The 25,447-nt window shown below is 41.0% G+C and overlaps 1 protein-coding gene across 1 annotated transcript; it reads right to left on the reverse strand.

Moving 5' to 3' along the window:
- Nucleotides 1–13: 13 nt before the first annotated feature.
- Nucleotides 14–21,823, reverse strand: nrn1a (neuritin 1a). Its single transcript, XM_061713291.1, has 3 exons — nt 21,516–21,823; nt 9,709–9,856; nt 14–2,010 (listed from the first exon to the last, which is right to left on the reverse strand). Exons 1-3 carry the CDS (start codon nt 21,571–21,573, stop codon nt 1,776–1,778), a joined length of 441 nt encoding a protein of 146 aa, XP_061569275.1. The 5' UTR covers nt 21,574–21,823; the 3' UTR covers nt 14–1,775.
- Between the last annotated feature and the right edge of the window lie 3,624 nt (nt 21,824–25,447).

The following is a 25,447-nucleotide window of genomic DNA, read 5'->3' on the forward strand; positions in this document are numbered from 1 at the left end:
CAGAAAGACTGAGTGTCAGAAAGACTGAGTGGCAGAAAGACTGAGTGTCAGCGTAAACTTTCAGTTTAAGCAACTCAAAAACATCTAAAATGGGAAAGAGCTGTTGTGCGATCGACTGTACTCATAGATTTAGCAAGAAATCTGAGTTATCGTTTTACAGACTGCCGAAAAATAAGCTTAAGAGAGACAAATGGATCGCTGCAATTCACAGAAACAACTAGATTCCAGACACCGAATCGTGGATTTGTGGTTCCCATTTTGTATCAGGTAATGTTGGATTTTTGGGTAGCTAACGTTAAACGGTCAAATCATAAAGTTCAGTGTCCTCATCACTTTAATTTCTACAACAAATCCTGTCTTGAAGTCGGACCAAGCGTCAAGACTTTTGTAAGCCTTCAAGCTTTGCTTCGTGTATTTCCCCGGCGTAGAAATTAAGTACATATAAATATCAGGAAACTGGATTCGTGGACAAATATGAATGTCCATGGACCACTGGTTCTTGGTAACTGTATCAAATATTAATGTCCATGGACCACTGGTTCTTGGTAACTGTACCGAATATTAATGTCCATGGACCACTGGTTCTTGGTAACTGTACCAAATATTAATGTCCATGGACCACTGGTTCTTGGTAACTGTACCAAATATTAATGTCCATGGACCACTGGTTCTTGGTAACTGTACGGGTCACTGTCAAGTCCACCTGACGCTAATTTAAGCTTAATAATCGTCTGTTATCCCGTCTTCTCCACTAGTTGCAGCCACTCAGCGAGTAAGGAGGGTGTCCCGTGGGAAAGTGACGTCAATGCATTCCCTCTATACATTAGGCTACACCAACATCCAGCATCCGGTCCGTCACATTTACCAGTCGGCTACTGGACGTCTCAGGCCCCGTTTACACGTAGCAAAAACGGTGGTGTTTTCATGCGTTTTGGCCGTTCGTTTACACGAAAACGAAGCTCAAAGTCACCAATCATTTCTGAAAACTCCGGCCAAAGTGGAGATTTGCAAAGTTGTTTACAATTAGTTTGGCCACCGTCAATATTTTCTTGTATTTTACCTGTTTTATATTCTAACGTCACACTTAAAAGTATCTCCACTTCTCTGTCACTCCAAACGAAAGACTCTCGTTCATCTTGGAAGTAACTGGAAGTTACTCGTGTCATTTGTTGATGTTTTTTTTCCAGGATTCTGATTGGCTAGCATGACTTTATCTTCTCGTTACACTGCCCCCTGTAGGTTTGGCTGCTCATAGCACCTTAACAGCTATCTATGTGGGTTCGTGTAAATGAAAACAAAGCGTAGAGGGGGAAATATCCGTTGTTGTAAATACCCGGCTCAGTGTAAACGTGACCTGAGTCAGTACCTGGAGCTACGTGGGAGCTGTGTTAAGCAGCCCCGCGCGTGTCGGCGGCCGCGGTCGCGCCGGCGGGTCGAGCCTCCCGGACATCAATAATGCATGGCGCGCTTTCATTCTAGCTAATCACACAGTTGTACGCCGGCGAGAATCCATCAAATGTCATCACTGTCTTCATTTGGGCTGGATGTGGTGGTGAATAATGCATGGGATCCATCTCCGGGGTCAGGCGGGCTGTGATTGGACGAGGGCTCCGGCAGAGGTGCCGGCGCTGAACCCGGGCCCGGTGAGACCTCGGGACCGGGTCCTGGAGGTTGTGTTTTCACAAAGGACGAGTTTCTCTTTTCTTTTCTCTTTTTTTTTAACAGTTAGTCTTCTTTTTTTTCCACTTTGCTTCTATGTTTGTTCTGGTTTTGCGTTAAAACGCCAGCCAAGTCAGTAGGGCGGGCAGCGCGGCGAGCAGCGCCAGCGCGAGGCCCCTGGCGGCCCCGGGGCCCCCGGGGGCCCCGTTGCCGCTGCCGCACAGTTCAAACAGACTCCCCTGGAAGTTCAGGTTGCGCGACTCCTTCTTGAGTTTGTCCCAGAGGTCGGTGGCGCCCTCCTGGCAGTCGGCCAGCGCCGTGGTGGCGCAGGCGTGGAAGTTGTCCCAGTAGCTGCGGGAGAAACACGACAGGCGTTAGCGAGGCGGCTCCGGTTACAGCTGCCACCTTTCAGAAATAGAAATAAGGGACGCCCCGATTTCAGCAGCGCTGGCGCCAAAAAAAAGGGACATCCCCAAAACTTCTAAACTGCATAAAAATGTGTTTATTTTATATGAAAAAACAAAATGCTTTGATTTAAAGTTTTAAGTTTTAAATCCCACTTTTTTCAGCTCTACTTTTTCCCAATTTCCAACTAGATTCAGAGGTTCCTCTTTATTGTAAAACTTTACCACCGTATTAGAGAACGCTCGAGTACAAATACTTTCAAAAAACAAATCACAACATTTTTGCACATTTATCAAAGCTTAACCATTCATTTCCAGAACTTCTCTGCACACGCTTATTAGATTCCTGTTTTTGTTTTCTAGCAATTTTATTTTAATTTAATTTAATTTTTATTTATTTTATTCTATTTTTTATTTATTTAATTTATTATTTATTTCAATTTTAAGATTATTTTCCTTAGTTGTCCTATGTTTTACATATTTCCGTAGATATTGTTTGTTTCACCCTAGTAACCACTCGACAAGCCCTTATGGGTTTTTTGGTTCCTCCCGCACATTTTCTGTTATATTGTATTTCTTTTTTTTTATTTCCTTTTTTCTACATACTGTTTGTCTGTACTTTTTAAAACGGTTGTATATTTTTATGTGCAAATAAACTAAACTAAACTAATTATTACTATTATTTTTATTTTTCTCCTGCCTGTTCGTAATGCTCTTCCGTAGAAATTAGAATATGGCGTAAAAGTTCATTTGTTTCAATAATTCAACTTAAAAGATGAAACTAATATATTAGTCTTATTACATGCAAAAAAAGATGTGTTAAATCTTTATTTGTTATCATTTTGATGATTCAATTGTTTATTGATTTCATAAAATATTCAAATTTTTTTTAGATTTTTTTTTGGGGTTTTCATAAACTGTGAGTTATAATCACCAAAATTATAACAAATAAAGGTTTGAAATATATCTAACTTTGCATGTAGTAGGAAAATATATATTTGTTTCACCTTTAGTTGAATTTACTACGAATTAGGTTTTGCAATATATTCAAATTTTCCAACCTTCACCTGTAGATTTTGACATCAATAAATAAGAGCATAATAAATGTCCGTATTGGTTCAATACAGAACGTGACTTTTAATTCCCGATTACGTCCGTGTTTCAGGGACGGGGCAGCAGGAGGAGCTGGCGGGGAACCAGCAACCTCCGAGCAGATGGCAGGATCCTCCGTCTCTGCTGGGAATAAAACAATCTGAGGCGTCGCTTTGTTTGTCTTTCCAGTCCCCGCACAAGCAAACAGGAACCAGGAACCGGGACCACAACCAGATTTTATTACACAAGAAAGTCTTTCTAACCTTTTATAATGCGGCTGGAACTAAAGAAAACCACAAGTTGTTTTTGGTACAGGAACCATTTTCCACTTTAGCTTAAAAAACGGTTTTCATGCATGAGTTATGAGCAGAAAACATCAAATGTAAGAGCGGATACAGACCACAATTTAAATTGTGACGTTATTTAGTTTATTATATTCTGTTATTATTATTGTCGATGACGTCAACCGTATTTTGAATTGAAAAGTCAAGCATTTATCCCTCCTTCACTCTTTAAACTCCATACTTTCACTTCTTCACGTCTCCTCCCTTCCTTCTCTTTCCCTCCTTTATAGGCCTGTGTTGAAAAAAATCGATTTTCCGATTCTAAATTGATTCTCATATTAAATCCTAAAAATCTATTCATATGTCTAAAGATCGATTTTTTTTCCATCATTACAACTTTTTGTTATTTTTTTGTTTATGCCCAAAAAAGGAATGTTTTGTTGGACACGAGAATAACTGGTGCCATGATTTTGCCTTTAAATATGTTTAAAGGTATGAAAACATTACATTTTTCAGTTATAATTGCATAAATTGTCTATATTTCATTACTTTATATACTGTCTTGGGGTTACATTTGCATAAAATGCTAAAAATCAAATTCCCAAAAATTAAAAACCGAAATAGACCGAAAATGGAAAAAATAAAACCGATTTCATCCGTCTCTGTTTTCTCCCTGGATCTGTTTGGTAATTCTGACCCACGATGTTTCTGAAAGCAGTTCTATCAGCATTCTGGGAGCTGATTGGTCCTTACAGCATCATTAGCTGCCAATACTTGCTGTTGAATCTCAATATAATACTAGTAGTAATATTTTGCATAACTACAGTCATATAATTCATGCAACAGCTGAAAAACTGTTTTAATAACACTAACCCAAATCAATATCAGAATCAAATCTTGATCATTGATTCTGAATCTTAAGAATCAAATGGATTCTTGACATGTGATTCCATCCCCAGCTCTGCTCCTTTATGCAGCTTTTCTTTCAGAATGTTCCTGATTTCATCATCTTTCCCCCTTTTTTTTCCTCTTAAACCCGTCTGTCGTCTGTCAGGGGGGGGGGTGTTAATACACACACACACACACACACACACACACACACACACACACACACACACACACACACACACACGCTCGTGCTGCGTATCTAATCCAATCTTCCAATCTGCTCTTATTGATGTTGACCTCTTGAACCGAAGCATGTCGCGGCGCCGCCTCAGCGCAATTAACGGGTGTGAGTATGTGTGTGTGTGTGTGTGTGTGTGTGTGTGTGTGTGTGTGTGTGTGTGTGTGTGTGTGTGTGTGTGTGTGTGTGTGTGTGTATTAACACCCCCCCCCGGCACGCCTCGGCTCCGCTGTGATGGAGCTGTCACTGCATTAAAAAATCATGTGGGGGGTTCGGGGGTTCGGGGGCTCCATGAGCCATCTGGTGCCACCAGTTCGGGTGGTGGTCGGGGATTAAAGGGGGGGGGCAGTGAAGGGGGGGGCACATATGGACACCCCCCCCCCCCAACCAGGCTCATGGATCACTGGTGGTCTCAGTCTAGTCTAAAGACTAGAGACTAAAACATAAAAGCTTCAGAGTATCAGGACTACAAAATAAAAGCTTCAAGAGTGTCTGGGATAAAAAATAAAAGCTTCATAGTATCAGGAGGACTACAAAATAAAAGCGTGTTCAGACTAAAAAATAAAAGCTTCATAGTATCAGGACTACAAAATAAAAGCGTGTTGGGACTAAAAAATAAAAGCATGTTGAGACTAAAAAATAAAAGCTTCAAGAGTGTCGGGGCTAAAAAATAAAAGCTTTGGAATGTTGGGACTAAAAAATAAAAGCTTCAGAGTGTCGGGGCCAAAAAATAAAAGCGTGTTGGGACTACAAAATAAAAGCGTGTTGAGACTAAAAAATAAAAGCTTTATAGTATCGGGACTACAAAATAAAAGCGGGTTGGGAGTAAAACATAAAAGCTTCAGAGTGACCCCAGTGCATAAGAGCTATTCTCGCATAGATACCTTTTTCCTGGATAAAAGACTTCTATCTTCTGTAACTCAGTGTGATTATGATGCCATAGTCATTTCAGATCATGGTCCACTAACCACGAAAATCAGCATTCCTAACACACAAAATAGTTACCGCCCTTGGAGACTCAATCCTCTTCTCTTATCAGAAGAGTCTTTTACCAACTTCATTTCATCTGAAATACAATTTTTTCTTGACACTAATCAAACACCAGGAATGTCATATTCCACTATATGGGAATCTTTAAAAGCTTATCTACGAGGCCAAATAATTTCTTATTGTGCGAATAAGAAGAAAACAAATACAGTGCGCCTTAAAGAATTAACAGATCAAATCCTGGAACTAGATATGTTATATAGCTGTCAACCATCTCCTGACATGGTGAAAAAACGTTTGTCTTTGCAGACTGAATTTGATATCTTATCAACGCAACAGGCAGAATATCTCCTCTCCAAATCTAGACACGGATGCTATGAGCATGGGGAGAAAATTGGACGTATTCTCGCGCATCAGTTACGACAAAGAACTGCCAATCAGACTATACCTGCGATCAATGATGAACAAGATTCAAAGTGTACAGATAGCCTCAAAATTAACTCCTGTTTTAAAAATTTCTATCAAGTATTATACACATCGGAATGTCCAACTGAACCCTCAATGTTGGAGGATTTTTTAAGATCCCTACATGTTCCATCAGTAGACCCAGACATGGCTGATTCATTGGAGAAAGACTTCTCGGCCCTGGAAATAATATCTGCAATCAGATCTATGCAAAGCGGCAAGTCCCCAGGACCAGACGGGTATCCGACAGATTTCTTCAAAAAATTCTCAGACCAACTTGCCCCTTTACTATTGTCTGTTTTTCAAGAGTCACTTTCACATAAGGTGTTACCTCTGACCATGCGCCAAGCAGTGATCTCTGTTATTCTCAAAAAAGGAAAAAACCCTCTAGAGTGTAATTCATTCCGCCCGATTTCTCTCCTTAACACGGATGCAAAAATCCTTGCCAAGGTTCTGGCACGTCGACTAGAGGGGGTTCTGCCTTCCATTATATCACCTGACCAAACAGGCTTTATTAAGAACCGTTATTCTTTTTTCAACGTCCGACGCCTTTTTAACATCCTTTATAGCCCCTCTCCCCCTGGTGTGCCAGAGGTCGTCCTCTCACTTGATGCTGAAAAGGCGTTTGACCGGGTGGAGTGGGACTATCTTTTCAGCACACTGGAGAGATTTGGATTTGGCAATAAATTCATATCATGGATCAGACTTTTATATACTTCTCCAACGGCTGCTGTTCGTACTAATAATAATCTGTCCCCTTTCTTCGAGCTTAAACGTGGTACAAGACAGGGATGCCCCATGTCACCGCTTCTCTTTGCGGTCGCAATGGAACCACTAGCTTTAGCTCCGAGGCAAAATGCGGATATCAGAGGAATTCACCGAGCAGGGGAGGAGCACAAAGTCTCGCTTTATGCGGATGACATGCTCCTATATATATCACAACCCCCTTTTGAGTATCCCTAAATTAATGACCTTACTAAAAGAATTTGGCAAAAAAAAATCTGGCTACAGGGTCAATGTTCAAAAAAGTGAGTTGATGCCTGTTGGCACTAGTAATAATGCAACATCCTTAAACTCACTCCCCTTTAAAATTAGCCCCAAAAAATTCAAATATCTCGGCATATGGATTACAGATAAACATAAAGATCTTTATGCTGTTAACTATCAGCCCCTGTTATCAAACTTAAATCAGGATATTGAACGATGGGATCCTCTGCCTTTATCTCTAGGTGGAAGAATTAATACAGTAAAAATGAATATACTGCCCAAATTTTTATATATATTTCAGTGTCTTCCCATCTTCTTAACTAAATCTTTTTTTACTAAATTAAATAATCAAATATCAAGTTTTATTTGGAACAAAAAACCGCCCCGGATAAAAAGAAGTGTACTTCAGAGACCTCGCTCAATGGGAGGAATGGCACTCCCTAATTTCTTGTATTACTATTGGGCTGTTAACATTCGGGTACTGTTATATTGGATGGATAACAATAATGATAACGTTGACACTGGATGGCTAAATCTGGAGGGGGCGTCTGTAAATTCCACATCTTTAAAAGCCTTACTGTGTTCTAAGTTGCCATTTCCACAGCCCATTTCTAACTTTACCTCCAACCCTGTTGTTTTGCATTCAATCAAGATCTGGAACCAATTCAGAAGATCCTTTGCACTTACAGAGCTTTCTCAGGCTGCCCCAATTACACTGAATCATATGTTTGTCCCATCGTTAATAGATGGGGTCTTTGATATGTGGTCCAGAAGAGGTATGGTATCCCTGTCTGATCTGTATATTGATGGCAGCTTTGCCTCCTTTGAACAGTTGGTACAAAGATATCACATTCCCAAATCACATTTTTATAGATATCTGCAGCTCCGGAATTTTGTATTCTCAAACTTTGTATGCTCTCCCTTACGTCCTCCAACTGGCCTATTAGATTAAATTTTTGATTGTAAACTAGTCAGAAAACGAACTATTAGCACAATATACGAAATACTATATTCTAATAACTTGATGCCTTTGGACCTCCTCAAAAATAAATGGGAGACAGATTTAAATCAGCAAATTATGGACGACACTTGGCACAAAATAATACAGGGAATTTTTTCATCTTCCATCTGTCTTAGACATGCTGTCATTCAGTTTAAAATTGTACATCGTCTGCACTGGTCTAAAGTTAGGCTCTCTAAGATCAGTGCTGATATCGACCCCACTTGTGATAGGTGCGGGCGAGATCCAGCCACTCTCCTACACATGTTCTGGACGTGTCCAAAGCTCTGCGCTTTCTGGCAGCCCATCTTTGAGACCTTTTCTAAGATCTTTGCAAAAAGGCTTGCACCGTCTCCATTCATTGCACTTTTTGGTGTACCTCAGATAGACTCCCAGCTAGAGATGTGGGAAAGAATGATGGTGGCTTTCTGCTCTCTCCTAGCTAGGAGACTGATATTACTGAAATGGAAAGACCCAGCACCTCCAACATACAGTCATTGGGTTCGGGAAATCATGTACCATATCAAGTTGGAGAAGATCAGATACACAATAAGGGGGTCTACTAGAAAATTTTATAACATTTGGCAGCCTTTCTTAATGTTTGTTGAAGATATGGAGGCAGACAGTATAGTACACTAAACCTCTGTTGCTGTCCTCAGTCATCTTTTACTATTGTATCTCTTTTGTTGCTATTTGTTTGTTTTTTGTTATCTGGCTATATGAGCACTGAATGCTGAACTATGTATTTCATACTGTGAACTCTATATGTCTGGTATTTGGGAGGGGGGGGGGGTCGATGGGTTTTTTGTTTTCTTCTTGTGTGTCCTGTTGAACTTATGTTAAACTGTAAACTATAACTTGTAAAACTAAATAAAAATACCTTGATCAAAAAAAAAAAAGCTTCAGAGTGTCGGGGCTAAAAAATAAAAGCTTTGGAATGTTGGGACTAAAAAATAAAAGCGTGTCGGGGCTAAAAAATAAAAGTGTGTTGGGACTACAAAATAAAAGCCTCGGTCCTGGTTCCAGGTTCCAGACGACCGTCTGGGTCCAGTCTGGGTCTGATGGTCCAGTCTGGGTCTGATGGGTCTGATGGTCCAGTCTGGGTCTGGTGGTCCAGTCTGGGTCTGATGGTCCAGTCTGGGTCTGCTGGTCCAGTCTGGGTCTGATGGTCCAGTCTGGGTCTGATGGTCCAGTCTGGGTCTGATGGTCCAGTCTGGGTCTGCTGGGTCTGATGGTCCAGTCTGGGTCTGATGGTCCAGTCTGGGTCTGGTGGTCCAGTCTGGGTCTGGTGGTCCAGTCTGGGTCTGATGGGTCTGATGGTCCAGTCTGGGTCTGATGGTCCAGTCTGGGTCTGATGGTCCAGTCTGGGTCTGATGGTCCAGTCTGGGTCTGATGGTCCAGTCTGGGTCTGATGGTCCAGTCTGGGTCTGATGGGTCTGATGGTCCAGTCTGGGTCTGATGGTCCAGTCTGGGTCTGATGGTCCAGTCTGGGTCTGATGGGTCTGATGGTCCAGTCTGGGTCTGATGGTCCAGTCTGGGTCTGATGGTCCAGTCTGGGTCTGATGGTCCAGTCTGGGTCTGATGGTCCAGTCTGGGTCTGATGGTCCAGTCTGGGTCTGATGGTCCAGTCTGGGTCTGATGGGTCTGATGGTCCAGTCTGAGGTTTCTAGACCCCCCTGGTTTGGGTGGTGGTTCTGGACTCACCTGCAGATCTGGTGCAGGTTCTGCCGGTCGTCCAGGTCTTGGGGGTAGTTGGCCATGTTGTCTCCCAGCTGGATCAGACAGTCCGAGAAACCCTTGAACACCGAGTCGCACTGGGCGGCGCCGACCAGCACCGTCTGCAGCACAGAGACTGGGGGGGGGGGACCGGGACCAGGACCAGGACCAGGAGGAGGTGAACCAGGACCAGGACCAGGACCAGGACCGGGACCAGGACCAGGACCAGGAGGAGGTGAACCAGGACCAGGACCAGGACCAGGACCAGGACCAGGACCAGGAGGAGGTGAGAGAGGAGAGGGGGAGAGATAAAGATGTACATTATAAGACCACGCAGCTCTCTGATTGGCTGATCGGTCTCTTCAGCAGGAAGTCCATGTTCATAAAGACTCTTTTTATCAAAAACATCTAGAAGGTTCTCAGATTCTGAACTGCAGGAGGAGGAATTAAAATATAATAAATAAAATATATATAAAATACATCAAATATAGACGACAGTGTCGTCAGCAAATGGAATGAACGACAACGAAAAGGACCTGAAACAGAAGGATGAAGAGAAACAGGTGGAGTTGGAGAAGTAGCTCATCCATCCATCAATCCATCATCCATCATCCATCCATCCATCCATCCATCCATCCATCCATCCATCCATCCATCCATCCATCCATCCATCAATCCATCATCCATCCATCCATCCATCCATCCATCCATCATCCATCCATCCATCCATCCATCATCCATCCATCCATCCATCCATATATTCATCCATCCATCAATCCATCCATCCATATATTCATCCATCCATCCATCCATCATCCATCCATCCATATATTCATCCATCCATCCATCCATCCATCCATCCATCCATATATTCATCCATCATCCATCCATCATCCATCCATCATCCATCCATCCATCCATCATCCATCCATCATCCATCCATCATCCATCCATCCATCCATCCATCCATCATCCATCCATCCATCCATCCATCCATCCATATATTCATCCATCCATCAATCCATCATCCATATATTCATCCATCCATCATCCATCCATCAATCCATCCATCCATATATTCATCCATCCATCATCCATCCTTCATCCATCCTTTCATCCATCCATCATCCATCCATCATCCATCCATCCATATATTCATCCATCCATCATCCATCCATCCCTCATCCATCCATCCATCATCCATCCATATATTCATCCATCCATCCATCATCCATCCATCATCCATCCATCCATCCATCATCCATTCATCATCCATCCATCCATCCATCATCCATCCATCCATATATTCATCCATCCATCCATCCATCTATCATCCATCCATCCATATATTCATCCATCCATCATCCATCCATCATCCATCCATCATCCATCCATCATCCATCCATCCATATATTCATCCATCCATCCATCCATATATTCATCCATCCATCATCCATCCATCATCCATCCATATATTCATCCATCCATCATCCATCCATCATCCATCCATATATTCATCCATCCATCATCCATCCATCATCCATCCATCATCCATCCTTCATCCATATATTCATCCATCCATCCATATATTCATCCATCCATCATCCATCCATCCATCCCTCATCCATCCATCCATCATCCATCCATCCATCCATCCATCATCCATTCATCATCCATCCATCCATATATTCATCCATCCATCCATCCATCCATCATCCATCCATCCATATATTCATCCATCCATCATCCATCCATCCATATATTCATCCATCCATCATCCATCCATCCATCCATCTATCATCCATCCATCCATATATTCATCCATCCATCATACATCCATCCATATATTCATCCATCCATCCATCCATCCATATATTCATCCACCCATCCATCCATCCATCATCCATCCATCTATATATTCATCCATCCATCCATCATCCATCCATCCATCCATCCATCATCCATCCATCCATCCATCCATCATCCATCCATATATTCATCCATCCATCCATCCATCCATCCATATATTCATCCATCCATTCATCCATCATCCATCCATTCATTCATCCATCCATCCATCATCCATCAATCCATATATTCATCCATCCATCCATCCATCCATCATCCATCCATCATCCATCCATCCATCATCCATCCATCCATCCATCCATCCATCCATCCATCATCCATCAATCCATCCACCCATATATTCATCCATCCATCCATCATCCATCCATCCATTCATCCTTTCATCCATCCATCCATCCTTTCATCCATCCATCCATATATTCATCCTTTCATCCATCCATCCATCCATCCATCCTTTCATCCATCCATATATTCATCCATCGATATATTCATCCATCATCCATCCATCTTTTCATCCATCCATCCATCCATCTTTTCATCCATCCATATATTCATCCATCATCCATCCATCATCCATCCATCCATCATCCATCCATCCATCATCCATCCATATATTCATCCATCATCCATCCATCTTTTCATCCATCCATCATCCATCTTTTCATCCATCCATATATTCATCCATCCATTCATCCATCATCCATCCATCATCCATCTTTTCATCCATCCATATATTCATCCATCCATCATCCATCCATCCATATATTCATCTATCCATTCATCCATCATCCATCCATCCATCATCCATCCATCCATCATCCATCCATATATTCATCCATCCATCCATCCATCTATCCATCATCCATTCATCATCCATCCATATATTCATCCATCCATTCATCCATCATCCATCCATCCATCATCCTTCCATCATCCATCCATCATCCATCCATCCATCATCCATCCATCATCCATCCATTCATTCATCCATCAATCCATCATCCATCCTTTCATCCATCCATCTATCCTTTCATCCATCCATCATCCAGCCATCATCCATCCACCATCCATCCATCCATCATCCATCCATCATCCATCCATATATTCATCCATCATCCATCCATCCATCATCCATCCATATATTCATCCATCATTCATCCATCCATCATCCATCCATCCATCCATATATTCATCCATCCATCCATCCATCTTTTCATCCATCCATATATTCATCCTTTCATCCATCCATCATGCATCCATCCTTTCATCCATCCATATATTCATCCTTTCATCCATCCATCATCCATCCATCCTTTCATCCATCCATCTTTTCATCCATCCATCATCCATCTTTTCATCCATCCATATATTCATCCATCATCCATCCATCCATCATCCATCCATGTATTCATCCATCCATCCATCAATCCATCATCCATCCATCCATCCATCCATCCATCCATCATCCATCCATCCATCCATCCATCATCCATCCATCCATCCATCCATATATTCATCCATCCATCAATCCATCCATCCATATATTCATCCATCCATCCATCCATCATCCATCCATATATTCATCCATCCATCCATCCATCCATCCATCCATATATTCATCCATCATCCATCCATCATCCATCCATCATCCATCCATCCATCCATCATCCATCCATCATCCATCCATCATCCATCCATCCATCCATCCATCCATCATCCATCCATCCATCCATCCATCCATCCATATATTCATCCATCCATCAATCCATCATCCATATATTCATCCATCCATCATCCATCCATCAATCCATCCATCCATATATTCATCCATCCATCATCCATCCTTCATCCATCCTTTCATCCATCCATCATCCATCCATCATCCATCCATCCATATATTCATCCATCCATCATCCATCCATCCCTCATCCATCCATCCATCATCCATCCATATATTCATCCATCCATCCATCATCCATCCATCATCCATCCATCCATCCATCATCCATTCATCATCCATCCATCCATCCATCCATCATCCATCCATCCATATATTCATCCATCCATCCATCCATCTATCATCCATCCATCCATATATTCATCCATCCATCATCCATCCATCATCCATCCATCATCCATCCATCCATATATTCATCCATCCATCCATCCATATATTCATCCATCCATCATCCATCCATCATCCATCCATATATTCATCCATCCATCATCCATCCATCATCCATCCATATATTCATCCATCCATCATCCATCCATCATCCATCCATCATCCATCCTTCATCCATATATTCATCCATCCATCCATATATTCATCCATCCATCATCCATCCATCATCCATCCATCCATCCATATATTCATCCATCCATCCATCCATCTTTTCATCCATCCATATATTCATCCTTTCATCCATCCATCATGCATCCATCCTTTCATCCATCCATATATTCATCCTTTCATCCATCCATCATCCATCCATCCTTTCATCCATCCATCTTTTCATCCATCCATCATCCATCTTTTCATCCATCCATATATTCATCCATCATCCATCCATCCATCATCCATCCATGTATTCATCCATCCATCCATCCATCCATCATCCATCCATCCATCATCCATCATCCATCCATCCATCCATCCATCCATCATCCATCCATCTTTTCATCCATCCATCATCCATCTTTTCATCCATCCATATATTCATCCATCATCCATCCATCCATCATCCATCCATGTATTCATCCATCCATCCATCCATCCATCCATCATCCATCCATCCATCATCCATCATCCATCCATCATCCATCCATCCATCCATCCATCAATCCATCATCCATCCTTTCATCCATCCATCTATCCTTTCATCCATCCATCCATATATTCATCCATCCATCATCCACCCATCATCCATCCATATATTCATCCATCATCCATCCATCCATCATCCATCCATATATTCATCCATCATTCATCCATCCATCATCCATCCATCCATCATCCATCCATCATCCATCCATCCATCCATCATCCATCCATCCATCCATCCATTCATCCTTTCATCCATCCATCCATCCTTTCATCCATCCATCCATATATTCATCCTTTCATCCATCCATCCATCCTTTCATCCATCCATATATTCATCCATCGATATATTCATCCATCATCCATCCATCTTTTCATCCATCCATCATCCAGCCATCATCCATCTTTTCATCCATCCATATATTCATCCATCATCCATCCATCCATCATCCATCCATGTATTCATCCATCCATCCATCCATCCATCATCCATCCATCCATCATCCATCCATCATCCATCCATCATCCATCCATCCTCCATCCATCATCCATCTTTTCATCCATCCATCCATCCATCCATCCATCAATCCATCATCCATCCTTTCATCCATCCATCTATCCTTTCATCCATCCATCCATATATTCATCCATCCATCATCCAGCCATCATCCATCCACCATCCATCCATCCATCATCCATCCATCATCCATCCATATATTCATCCATCATCCATCCATCCATCATCCATCCATATATTCATCCATCCATCATCCATCCATATATTCATCCATCCATCCATATATTCATCCATCCATTCATCCATCATCCATCCATTCATTCATCCATCCATCCATCCATCATCCATCAATCCATATATTCATCCATCCATCCATCCATCCATCATCCATCCATCATCCATCCATCCATCATCCATCCATCATCCATCCATCCATCCATCCATCATCCATCAATCCATCCACCCATATATTCATCCATCCATCCATCATCCATCCATCCATCCATTCATCCTTTCATCCATCCATCCATCCTTTCATCCTTTCATCCATCCATATATTCATCCTTTCATCCATCCATCCATCCTTTCATCCATCCATATATTCATCCATCGATATATTCATCCATCATCCATCCATCTTTTCATCCATCCATCATCCATCTTTTCATCCATCCATCCATCCATCCATCTTTTCATCCATCCATATATTCATCCATCATCCATCCATCATCCATCCATATATCCATCATCCATCCATCCATCATCCATCCATATATTCATCCATCCATCCATCCATATATTCATCCATCCATTCATCCATCATCCATCCATTCATTCATCCATCCATCCATCCATCATCCATCCATCCATCCATCATCCATCAATCCATATATTCATCCATCCATCCATCCATCATCCATCCATCATCCATCCATCCATCATCCATCCATCATCCATCCATCCATCCATCCATCCATCATCCATCCATCCATTCATCCTTTCATCCATCCATCCATCCATCCTTTCATCCATCCATCCATATATTCATCCTTTCATCCATCCATCCATCCTTTCATCCATCCATATATTCATCCATCGATATATTCATCCATCATCCATCCATCTTTTCATCCATCCATCATCCAGCCATCATCCATCTTTTCATCCATCCATCCATCCATCTTTTCATACATCCATATATTCATCCATCATCCATCCATCCATCCATCCATCTTTTCATCCATCCATATATTCATCCATCATCCATCCATCTTTTCATCCATCCATCATCCATCTTTTCATCCATCCATATATTCATCCATCCATTCATCCATCATCCATCTTTTCATCCATCCATATATTCATCCATCCATCATCCAGCCATCCATCCATCCATCATCCATCCATCATCCATCCATATATTCATCCATCATCCATCCATCCATCATCCATCCATATATTCATCCATCATTCATCCATCCATCATCCATCCATCATCCATCCATCCATCCATATATTCATCCATCCATCCATCCATCATCCATCCATCTTTTCATCCATCCATATATTCATCCTTTCATCCATCCATCATCCATCCATCCTTTCATCCATCCATATATTCATCCATCCATCCATCCATCCATCATCCATCCATCTTTTCATCCATCCATCATCCATCTTTTCATCCATCCATATATTCATCCATCATCCATCCATCCATCATCCATCCATGTATTCATCCATCCATCCATCCATCCATCATCCATCCATCATCCATCCATCCTCCATCTTTTCATCCATCCATCCACCCATCATGCATCATCCATCATCCATCCATCCATCATCCATCCATCCATCATCCATCCATCCATCATCCATCCATCCATCCATCATCCATCCATCATCCATCCATCCATCATCCATCCATCATCCATCCATCCATCATCCATCCATCATCCATCCATCATCCATCCATCCATCCATCATCCATCCATCCATCATCCATCCATCCATCCATCATGCATCCATCCATCCATATATTCCTCCTTGATCCATCCATCCATCCATCCATTCATCATCCATCCGTCCATCCATCATCCATCCATCATTCATCCATCCATCCATCCATCATCCATCCATCCATCATCCATCATCCATCCATCCATCCATCCATCATCCATCCATCCATCCATCCATATATTCATCCTTGATCCATCCATCCATCCATCCATCCATCCATCCATCCATCCATCATCCATCCGTCCATCCATCATCCATCCATCATTCATCCATCCATCCATCATCCATCCATCCATCCATCCATCCATCCATCCATCCATCCATCCATCCATCCATCCATCCATATATTCATCCTTGATCCATCCATCCTTCCAGATTGTAGTTGTCCCTCGTTAACAAACAGAAAACCCCACGAGACCGCGTGTCCACCCGCCTCGTGCCAGACACGCCCCCTAACATGCCCCGCCCCTAACTGGCCCCGCCCCCTTAGTTCTCTGAATCAGCCTGATTGATTGTTTGTGTTCCGGTTCTGCTCGATCGGGCTGGATTAACATTAACACGCGTGACGTGTCGGACAGACACGGCTGTTAGTGAGGAGGGGCACGAGCCGCGGCGCTTTGAGAGAGAAAACTACATTATAATCATCTCAAGACAATATTCCCCCTTTTTACTTTAACTTCAATCATTCAGGAGAAATTCTGCTTTTATAAACTCAAGTCGTGACTTTATTCATTTGTATTTTGTATTTGTATTTTATTTTTAAAGGAAAAGAAGCAGGGACAGTCCCTGGTTGATGTAAAAGAGGTTCCAGACACACATACATTACATACAGTCCAGAAATAAAGACACACAGCAGTAAATACCCGAATAAATACACAATTAGAACGTTCTCAAGAAGAGAACGTTTAATTTAGAAAAAAAAAAATCTGTCTTTAAAAATCCTTATTTTGTGAGAGAAAGGTCTTTTTTTTTTTTAAAGGTGCAAATATCAAGAATAAATCCTGACTTAAATTCTGACGTTATCAAGTCTGAAATGTGTAAGATAAAAGTTAAAATCATGGTCCATCCATCCATATATTCATCCATCCATCCATCCATATATTCATCCATCCATATATTCATCCATCCATCCATTCTTTCATCCATCCATCCATATATTCATCCATCCATCCATCCATATATTCATCCATCCATATATTCATCCATCCATCCATCATCCATCCATCCATTCTTTCATCCATCCATCCATATATTCATCCATCCTTCCATCATTCATTCATTCATTCATTCATTCATTCATTCATTCATTCATTCATTCATTCATTCATTCATTCATTCATTCATTCATTCATCCATCCATCCATCCATACATACATACATACATACATCCATCCATACATACATACATACATACATACATACATACATACATACATACATACATACATACATACATACATACATACATACATACATACATACATACATACATACATACATACATACATACATTCATTCATTCAACCTTCCATCCCCCTTTTTACTTTAACTTCAATCATTCAGGAGAAATTCTGGTTTTATAAACTCAACGTTTCAAGTCGTGACTTTATTCAATAGAACGTTTTCAAGAAGAAAACGTTTAATTTAGAAAAAAAAACATTTCTGTCTTAAAAATCCTTATTTTGTGAGAGAAAGGTCTTTTGTTTAAAGGTGCAAATATCAAGAATAAATCCTGACTTAAATTCTGACTTTATCAAGTCTGAAATTTGTAACATAAAAGCTTTAAATCATGGTTTCATTTTTAAATTTGTATTTAAAAAAAACAAAAGGTTATAATTTAAAAAATTGCAAAAGAAACCAGATTTCTTTACATTAAAAATGAGCAAAAATACCAGAGAATGTTCTTCTTTCTACTCTGATGAATTTGTAAAAAGATCAAAATCAACGCAGCAGTTGGAGGGAAATAACTGAAATAATAATAAGAAGAAGAAGAAGAAGAAGAAAAGGCTTTTACAGAAATACCGAATGTTTCTCTTTAAAACACAAACTTGTGCCAGAAATGTACAAATTTACACGACAAAGTTGTGACTTTATGAATTTGGACATTTGAAAAATACAAAAGCCAGAAAAATACTCCGAATTTCTGGATCAAAAAATTCCCCAATTTTATCCAACAAAACTCAAATTAAAATATTTACATGAAAAAAATCGGATTTTATCAACTCAGTTATTTACGAGAAAATTCACAAATCGGGAATTTATAAGTTTGACATTTGCACAATAAAAAATATGAATAATAAATAAAAAATACTGACTTTATCAGCGCTCAGATCTGTGGGAGACTCTTTTATAATTAGGAATAAAAGCCGCAGCTTCTTAATTACAGAAGAAATCCTTTAATTAGTCCCGGGTGTTAATGATTAACGTGAACGCGCCCCCAGCGGCCGCGCGCATCGCCGCGTCCGTGTCGCGTGTCGGCGGCTAAAACGCTTTTGAGCAGTTTTATCATTTTTATCTTCCTTCTCTGCTGGTTTTATTCGGATGTTGGGACTTTTTCAGATCGAATAAATCAATTAAGATGATTATAAATATCCGGACTCCCGCCGCGCATGCGCTGATTGCTCCGGATGTTTCGATGTGAAACTGATTCCCTCTCTCAGAATCATTACATCACCTCTAACTAAAGAGGCTGCGCGCTCCCGCGGCCGCACGACGCGCTCCCGATCAGATCAGATCAATCACATCGATCAGATCGATCAGCCCCTGGTTTTCTACCTTGTTGTTTTTGTTTGTTTCAATAACAAAGACAAGCAGATTCTTTTATTCCGAAGGATCATTAAAGTCTCTATTTATTCCGTTTCAAATGTCTCGGTTTTATTCCGCGTTTTAAAGGAAAAAATATGGTTTTTATTTCTGTTTTTTTTCTTCTTCTGATGAATAAAAACTCTCTTTTTTTTCTTCTAAATTTCTATTTTCGTTCACGGATTCCACGAAGGTGAGGAACCAGAACCAGAACCAGAACCAGAACCTGGACCTGGACCTGGACCTAGAACCGGTCCTGAGGAACCAGGACTTGGACCATAACCCGGTCCTGGTTCTGGTTCTGGTTTCTGAGGAACCCTACCCCCCCCCCCCCCCCAGAACTTCTCTCCCGAACCGGACTCCCGCATCTGCAGACTAATCCCGCCGCTCTGCGCATGCGCGGCCCGGAACCCCGCCAAGGCCGTGAACGGGGCTCGTGTACAGTAAAGGGGGGACCCTCGCGCACGCGCACAGGCGCGCTCCCGCGGACCCGTCCAACAATAGAACCCGCCGCGGGCACGCGCATCTGCGTCCTGAATAATTCAGGATCATTTTTCCTCCAAAAAGGAAAATTCCCTTTTTCCCCAAAGAGCTGTAACACAATTTCTGACATTAATGAAATGTGTTTGACATAGTAAAAATAAAACATATAAAACCCTCTACACGTCGTTGAGCGTCTTTGAGATCCTTTAAAGGCGCTTTATAAATAACATGTATTATAATAATTCAGCTAAATGTGCCGCGGCGCAGAGCAGAGCAGAGCAGCGGGTTATGCAACTCAGCTGCAGAACAGAAGCTCAAACGAGCGGAAACCGGGAATAAAAAAGAAATAAAATAAAACCCTCTGAAATGAGAGAAATAAGACGCATCTTTTTAGTCGCTCCAGACGCAGAAAGAGACGCGTGTGCAGCGGGTTGCGGGTTCGAGGCCGGACAGGGACGAAGGGGCAGAAATGTGTGTGCTCGCGCACTGCGGCGGGGGCTCGTGCACGCGCACGGAAACCCGAGACCCGAAAAACCCGCAAAACCCGCAGTGGCAGAATCTGGTTCCCGGAACCCCCAGGAACCGTGCGTGAGGCCGGGGCACCCCACACACACACACACACACACACACACACACACACACACACACACACACGCGCGCGCGCGCGCGCACATACACGCACGCGCTCCACGCACCAACTCTCCCATTCAGTTAAAAGTGTTTAAATAAATAAAAAACTAAAAATAAAATTAAAAAACACGTGAAAATGCGACCAGCGTGGGACAACCTGTGTGTGTGTGTGTGTGTGCGTGTGTGTGCGTGTGCGTGTGCGTGTGTGTGTGTGTGTGTGTGTGTGTGTGTGTGTGTGTGTGTGTGTGTGTGTGATATGTGTGTGTGTATGATATACGTGTGTGTGCGCGTGGGCGTGTGGAGGGGGGCATCCCCCTGCTCCACGCGCACGCCGCGGTTCGGATCCCCCGCCGGGTCGTTCCGACCCAGAACTGCCGCAAACGGAACCGGGACGGTTCTGAAGCTTTTCCTTCGGATGTAGAAAAATTATCCCTAACGAATTCCAGTCAAAAAAAAAAAACATAAATGATTAAATTTAAGGGTTTTTTTAAATTATTTTTTGCCAGAAAATGTAATCTTGAAAAACCAAGAACCGGCGGGGGAACCGGGACCAGAACCGGTCCAGGCTCGGGTCCTTTTTTTAAATAAGATAATAAAAAGTGTGCCGGTTCCAGCACCGCGGGAACAGGTGGAACAAAGGCGGGTCCTCACCCAGGTGCAGCGCGAGCAGCGCCAGCACGGGCCACGTCACTGCCATCACTCCCGGCATGCCCCGCGTCACGGAGCCGCAGCGGAGCCGCAGAGGACGAGAGGCGGCGCGGGACGCGCCATCCGCGGCGGAGGCTCCGGCTGCCCCCGGTCCCGGTCCCGGTTCCTCCCGGTGCCCGGTTACGCGCTTCTCCCGCCTAGTTCGCGGTTCCCACTTCGCGGTTCCGATGCTGCTCCTCCGAGCTCTGGGAGCGACTCCCGTCCGGACCGACACCAGAAAAGAGGACGAGAGAAAGCCCCTCCTCCTCTCCTCCTCTCCTCCCTCCTGCATCCCTCCATCCCTCCATCCCTCCATCCCGCCTCCTCCATCATCACCAGTTTTGGATTTTATTGTGACCTCATCTGTTTTTTTCGGGTTCTGAAGGGGAAGGAAGGAAGTGACTCAAATGTCTCATTTAAATTTCTTCTCCTCTTTTTTTTTAGCAGAACGACTCATTTTTAATTCATGAAAAGAAGAAAGAAACGAAAATAAAAGCCTTTCCTCTTCTCCACGCGCAAACAGCTTCAGTGGAAAAGAGCCAAACCGAATTAGATAAACGAAAATTATTTAGATGTAGCTAAAAAAACGATTAAATGAAAAATAGAAAAATAAAGAATAAAAAGAAAAGAAAATATTCATTCATTCATTGAATTGTACAGACTATTTATATAATTATGGGTTTTAATAGAACATAAAAAATTCAATTTACAATTTAAATTATTGCAAAATCATTCAAATTCTACATTTATTTTAGAAACATTTAATTAACGAATATTTTAAATCATTCAATAATTAATTCAAAAGAGAATTATGCATAAAAATATCCACATTTAAACATTTATTATTTATACGAGCCGCTGTTTTCCTTTTGGTCGCTTTGAGCCACGCCCACTTTCGGAGTGACGTTTTATAGTGTAAAAATTGACATCTCTTTGTTTTCATTTATGTATATTTATGTTGACTTCTGTACATTTGTGTTTGTATTCAGACGAAGTGACGCACTAAATATTTGGAACAAAAGATGATGTGAAAGGAGTTGATGCATTTTTATGTATGTATGTGTGTATATATATATATATATATATATATATATATATATATATATATATATATATATATATATAATTATTATTTGTCAGAACTGGATTTTTATTCTCTCAGAGCATTTGAGTGGAAGGATTGTTTAACGTAAAATAATTGGGCTGGGGATCGATTCAAATGTCAAGAATCAATTTGATTCTAATTCTTAAGATTCAGAATCGATTATCAAGATTTGATTCGATTCGATCCGATATTGATTTGGGTTAGTGTTATTAAAACAGTTTTTCAGCTGTTGCATGAATTATATGACTGTAGTTCTACAACATATTAATACTAGTATTATATTGAGATTCAACAGTATTGCAGCTAATGATGCTGTAAGGACCAATCAGCTCCCAGAATGCTTTGAAGAAACATCTTGTGGGTCAGAATTGAGGATTTGATTATTCGCATTTTATGCAAATGTAACCCCCAAGACAGTATGTAAAGTAATGAAATATAGACAATTTATGCAATTATAACTTTAATGTTTTCATACCTTTAAACATATTTAAAGGCAAAAACATGAACCAGTTATTCTGGTGTTCAACAAAACATTCCTTTTTTGGGCATAAACAAAAACATACCAAAAGTTGTAATGTAATGATGAACAAAAATTGATCTTTAGACATAACAATCGCTTTTTAGGAATTAATATGAGAATTGATTAAGAATCGGAAAATCAATGTTTTCGTTGCCCGGGTGATGTGTTTGGATCATTGTCCTGCTGAAAGACCCACGTTTCATCTCCAACGCCCCGCTGATGGAAGGTTTTCACTCTAAACCTCACCATTCATGGCTCCCTTCACTCTCTCCCTACACGGATCAGTCGTCCTGGTCCCTCTGCAGGAAAACATCCCCAAACCATGATGTTTCCACCCCCGTGCTGCACAGTAGGGATGCTGTTCTTTGGATGCAGCTTTCCTTTACGTTTCCATGCAGTAAAAATTCAGGTTAAGGTCAATATTCCAGTTACTGAAACATTGGGAATAATGTGTTTCCATGCGTGAGCTAACATGGTTATCCCTGTTTACATAATTAATCATTTATCTGGATCAAACCAGCGACGCACGGAGAACATCATGACGCAATTCCCGTCATTTCTGCTTCTTCTTCCTTCCATTCAGGTTATTCAAAGGGGTTATTTTTTGTTTTAACCACATGTTTTTACTGGTTACCAGTATAAAAGAGACCTTTTATACTGGTTACCAGTTAAAACAGGTGTCTTTTATACTGGTAACCAGTTAAAACATGTCTTTTATACTGGTAACCAGTTAAAACAGGTATTTTATACTGGTAACCAGTTAAAACAGGTCTCTTTTATACTGGTAACCAGTTAAAACAGGACTCTTTTATACTGGTAACCAGTTAAAACAGGAGTCTTTTATACTGGTAACCAGTTAAAACCAGTTAAAACAGGTGTCTTTTATACTGGTAACCAGTTAAAACCAGTTAAAACAGGTGTCTTTTATACTGGTAACCAGTTAAAACATGTCTTTTATACTGGTAACCAGTTAAAACAGGTCTTTTATACTGGTAACCAGTTAAAACAGGTCTCTTTTATACTGGTAACCAGTTAAAACAGGACTCTTTTATACTGGTAACCAGTTAAAACAGGTATTTTATACTGGTAACCAGTTAAAACAGGAGTCTTTTATACTGGTAACCAGTTAAAACAGGTCTTTTATACTGGTAACCAGTTAAAACAGGACTCTTTTATACTGGTAACCAGTTAAAACAGGACTCTTTTATACTGGTAACCAGTTAAAACAGGACTCTTTTATACTGGTAACCAGTTAAAACATGTGTCTTTTATACTGGTAACCAGTTAAAACCGGTCTTTTATACTGGTAACCAGTTAAAACCGGTGTCTTTTATACTGGTAACCAGTTAAAACTGGTGCATTTTATACTGGTAACCAGTTAAAACAAGTCTCTTTTATACTGGTAACCAGTTAAAACAGGTGTCTTTTATACTGGTAACCAGTTAAAACAGGTCTTTTATACTGGTAACCAGTTAAAACATGTCTTTTATACTGGTAACCAGTTAAAACAGGAGTCTTTTATACTGGTAACCAGTTAAAACAGGACTCTTTTATACTGGTAACCAGTTAAAACATGTCTTTTATACTGGGAACCAGTTAAAACAGGAGTCTTTTATACTGGTAACCATTTAAAACATGTCTTTTATACTGGTAACCAGTTAAAACAGGTGTCTTTTATACTGGTAACCAGTTAAAACAGGAGTCTTTTATACTGGTAACCATTTAAAACATGTCTTTTATACTGGTAACCAGTTAAAACAGGTGTCTTTTATACTGGTAACCAGTTAAAACAGGAGTCTTTTATACTGGTAACCAGTTAAAACATGTCTTTTATACTGGTAACCAGTTAAAACATGTGTCTTTTATACTGGTAACCAGTTGAAACAGGAGTCTTTTATACTGGTAACCAGTTAAAACAGGTGTCTGTTATACTGGTAACCAGTTAAAACAGGAGTCTTTTATACTGGTAACCAGTTAAAACAGGTCTTTTATACTGGTAACCAGTTAAAACAGGTCTTTTATACTGGTAACCAGTTAAAACAGGTGTCTTTTATACTGGTAACCAGTTAAAACATGTCTTTTATACTGGTAACCAGTTAAAACAGGTGTCTTTTATACTGGTAACCAGTTAAAACAGGTGTCTTTTATACTGGTAACCAGTTAAAACAGGTATTTTATACTGGTAACCAGTTAAAACAGGTCTTTTATACTGGTAACCAGTTAAAACAGGTCTTTTATACTGGTAACCAGTTAAAACAGGTCTCTTTTATA

The sequence above is a fragment of the Cololabis saira genome, chromosome 22 (assembly GCF_033807715.1).
Source record: "Cololabis saira isolate AMF1-May2022 chromosome 22, fColSai1.1, whole genome shotgun sequence".
In the NCBI taxonomy this organism is placed as follows: Eukaryota; Metazoa; Chordata; class Actinopteri; order Beloniformes; family Belonidae; genus Cololabis; species Cololabis saira.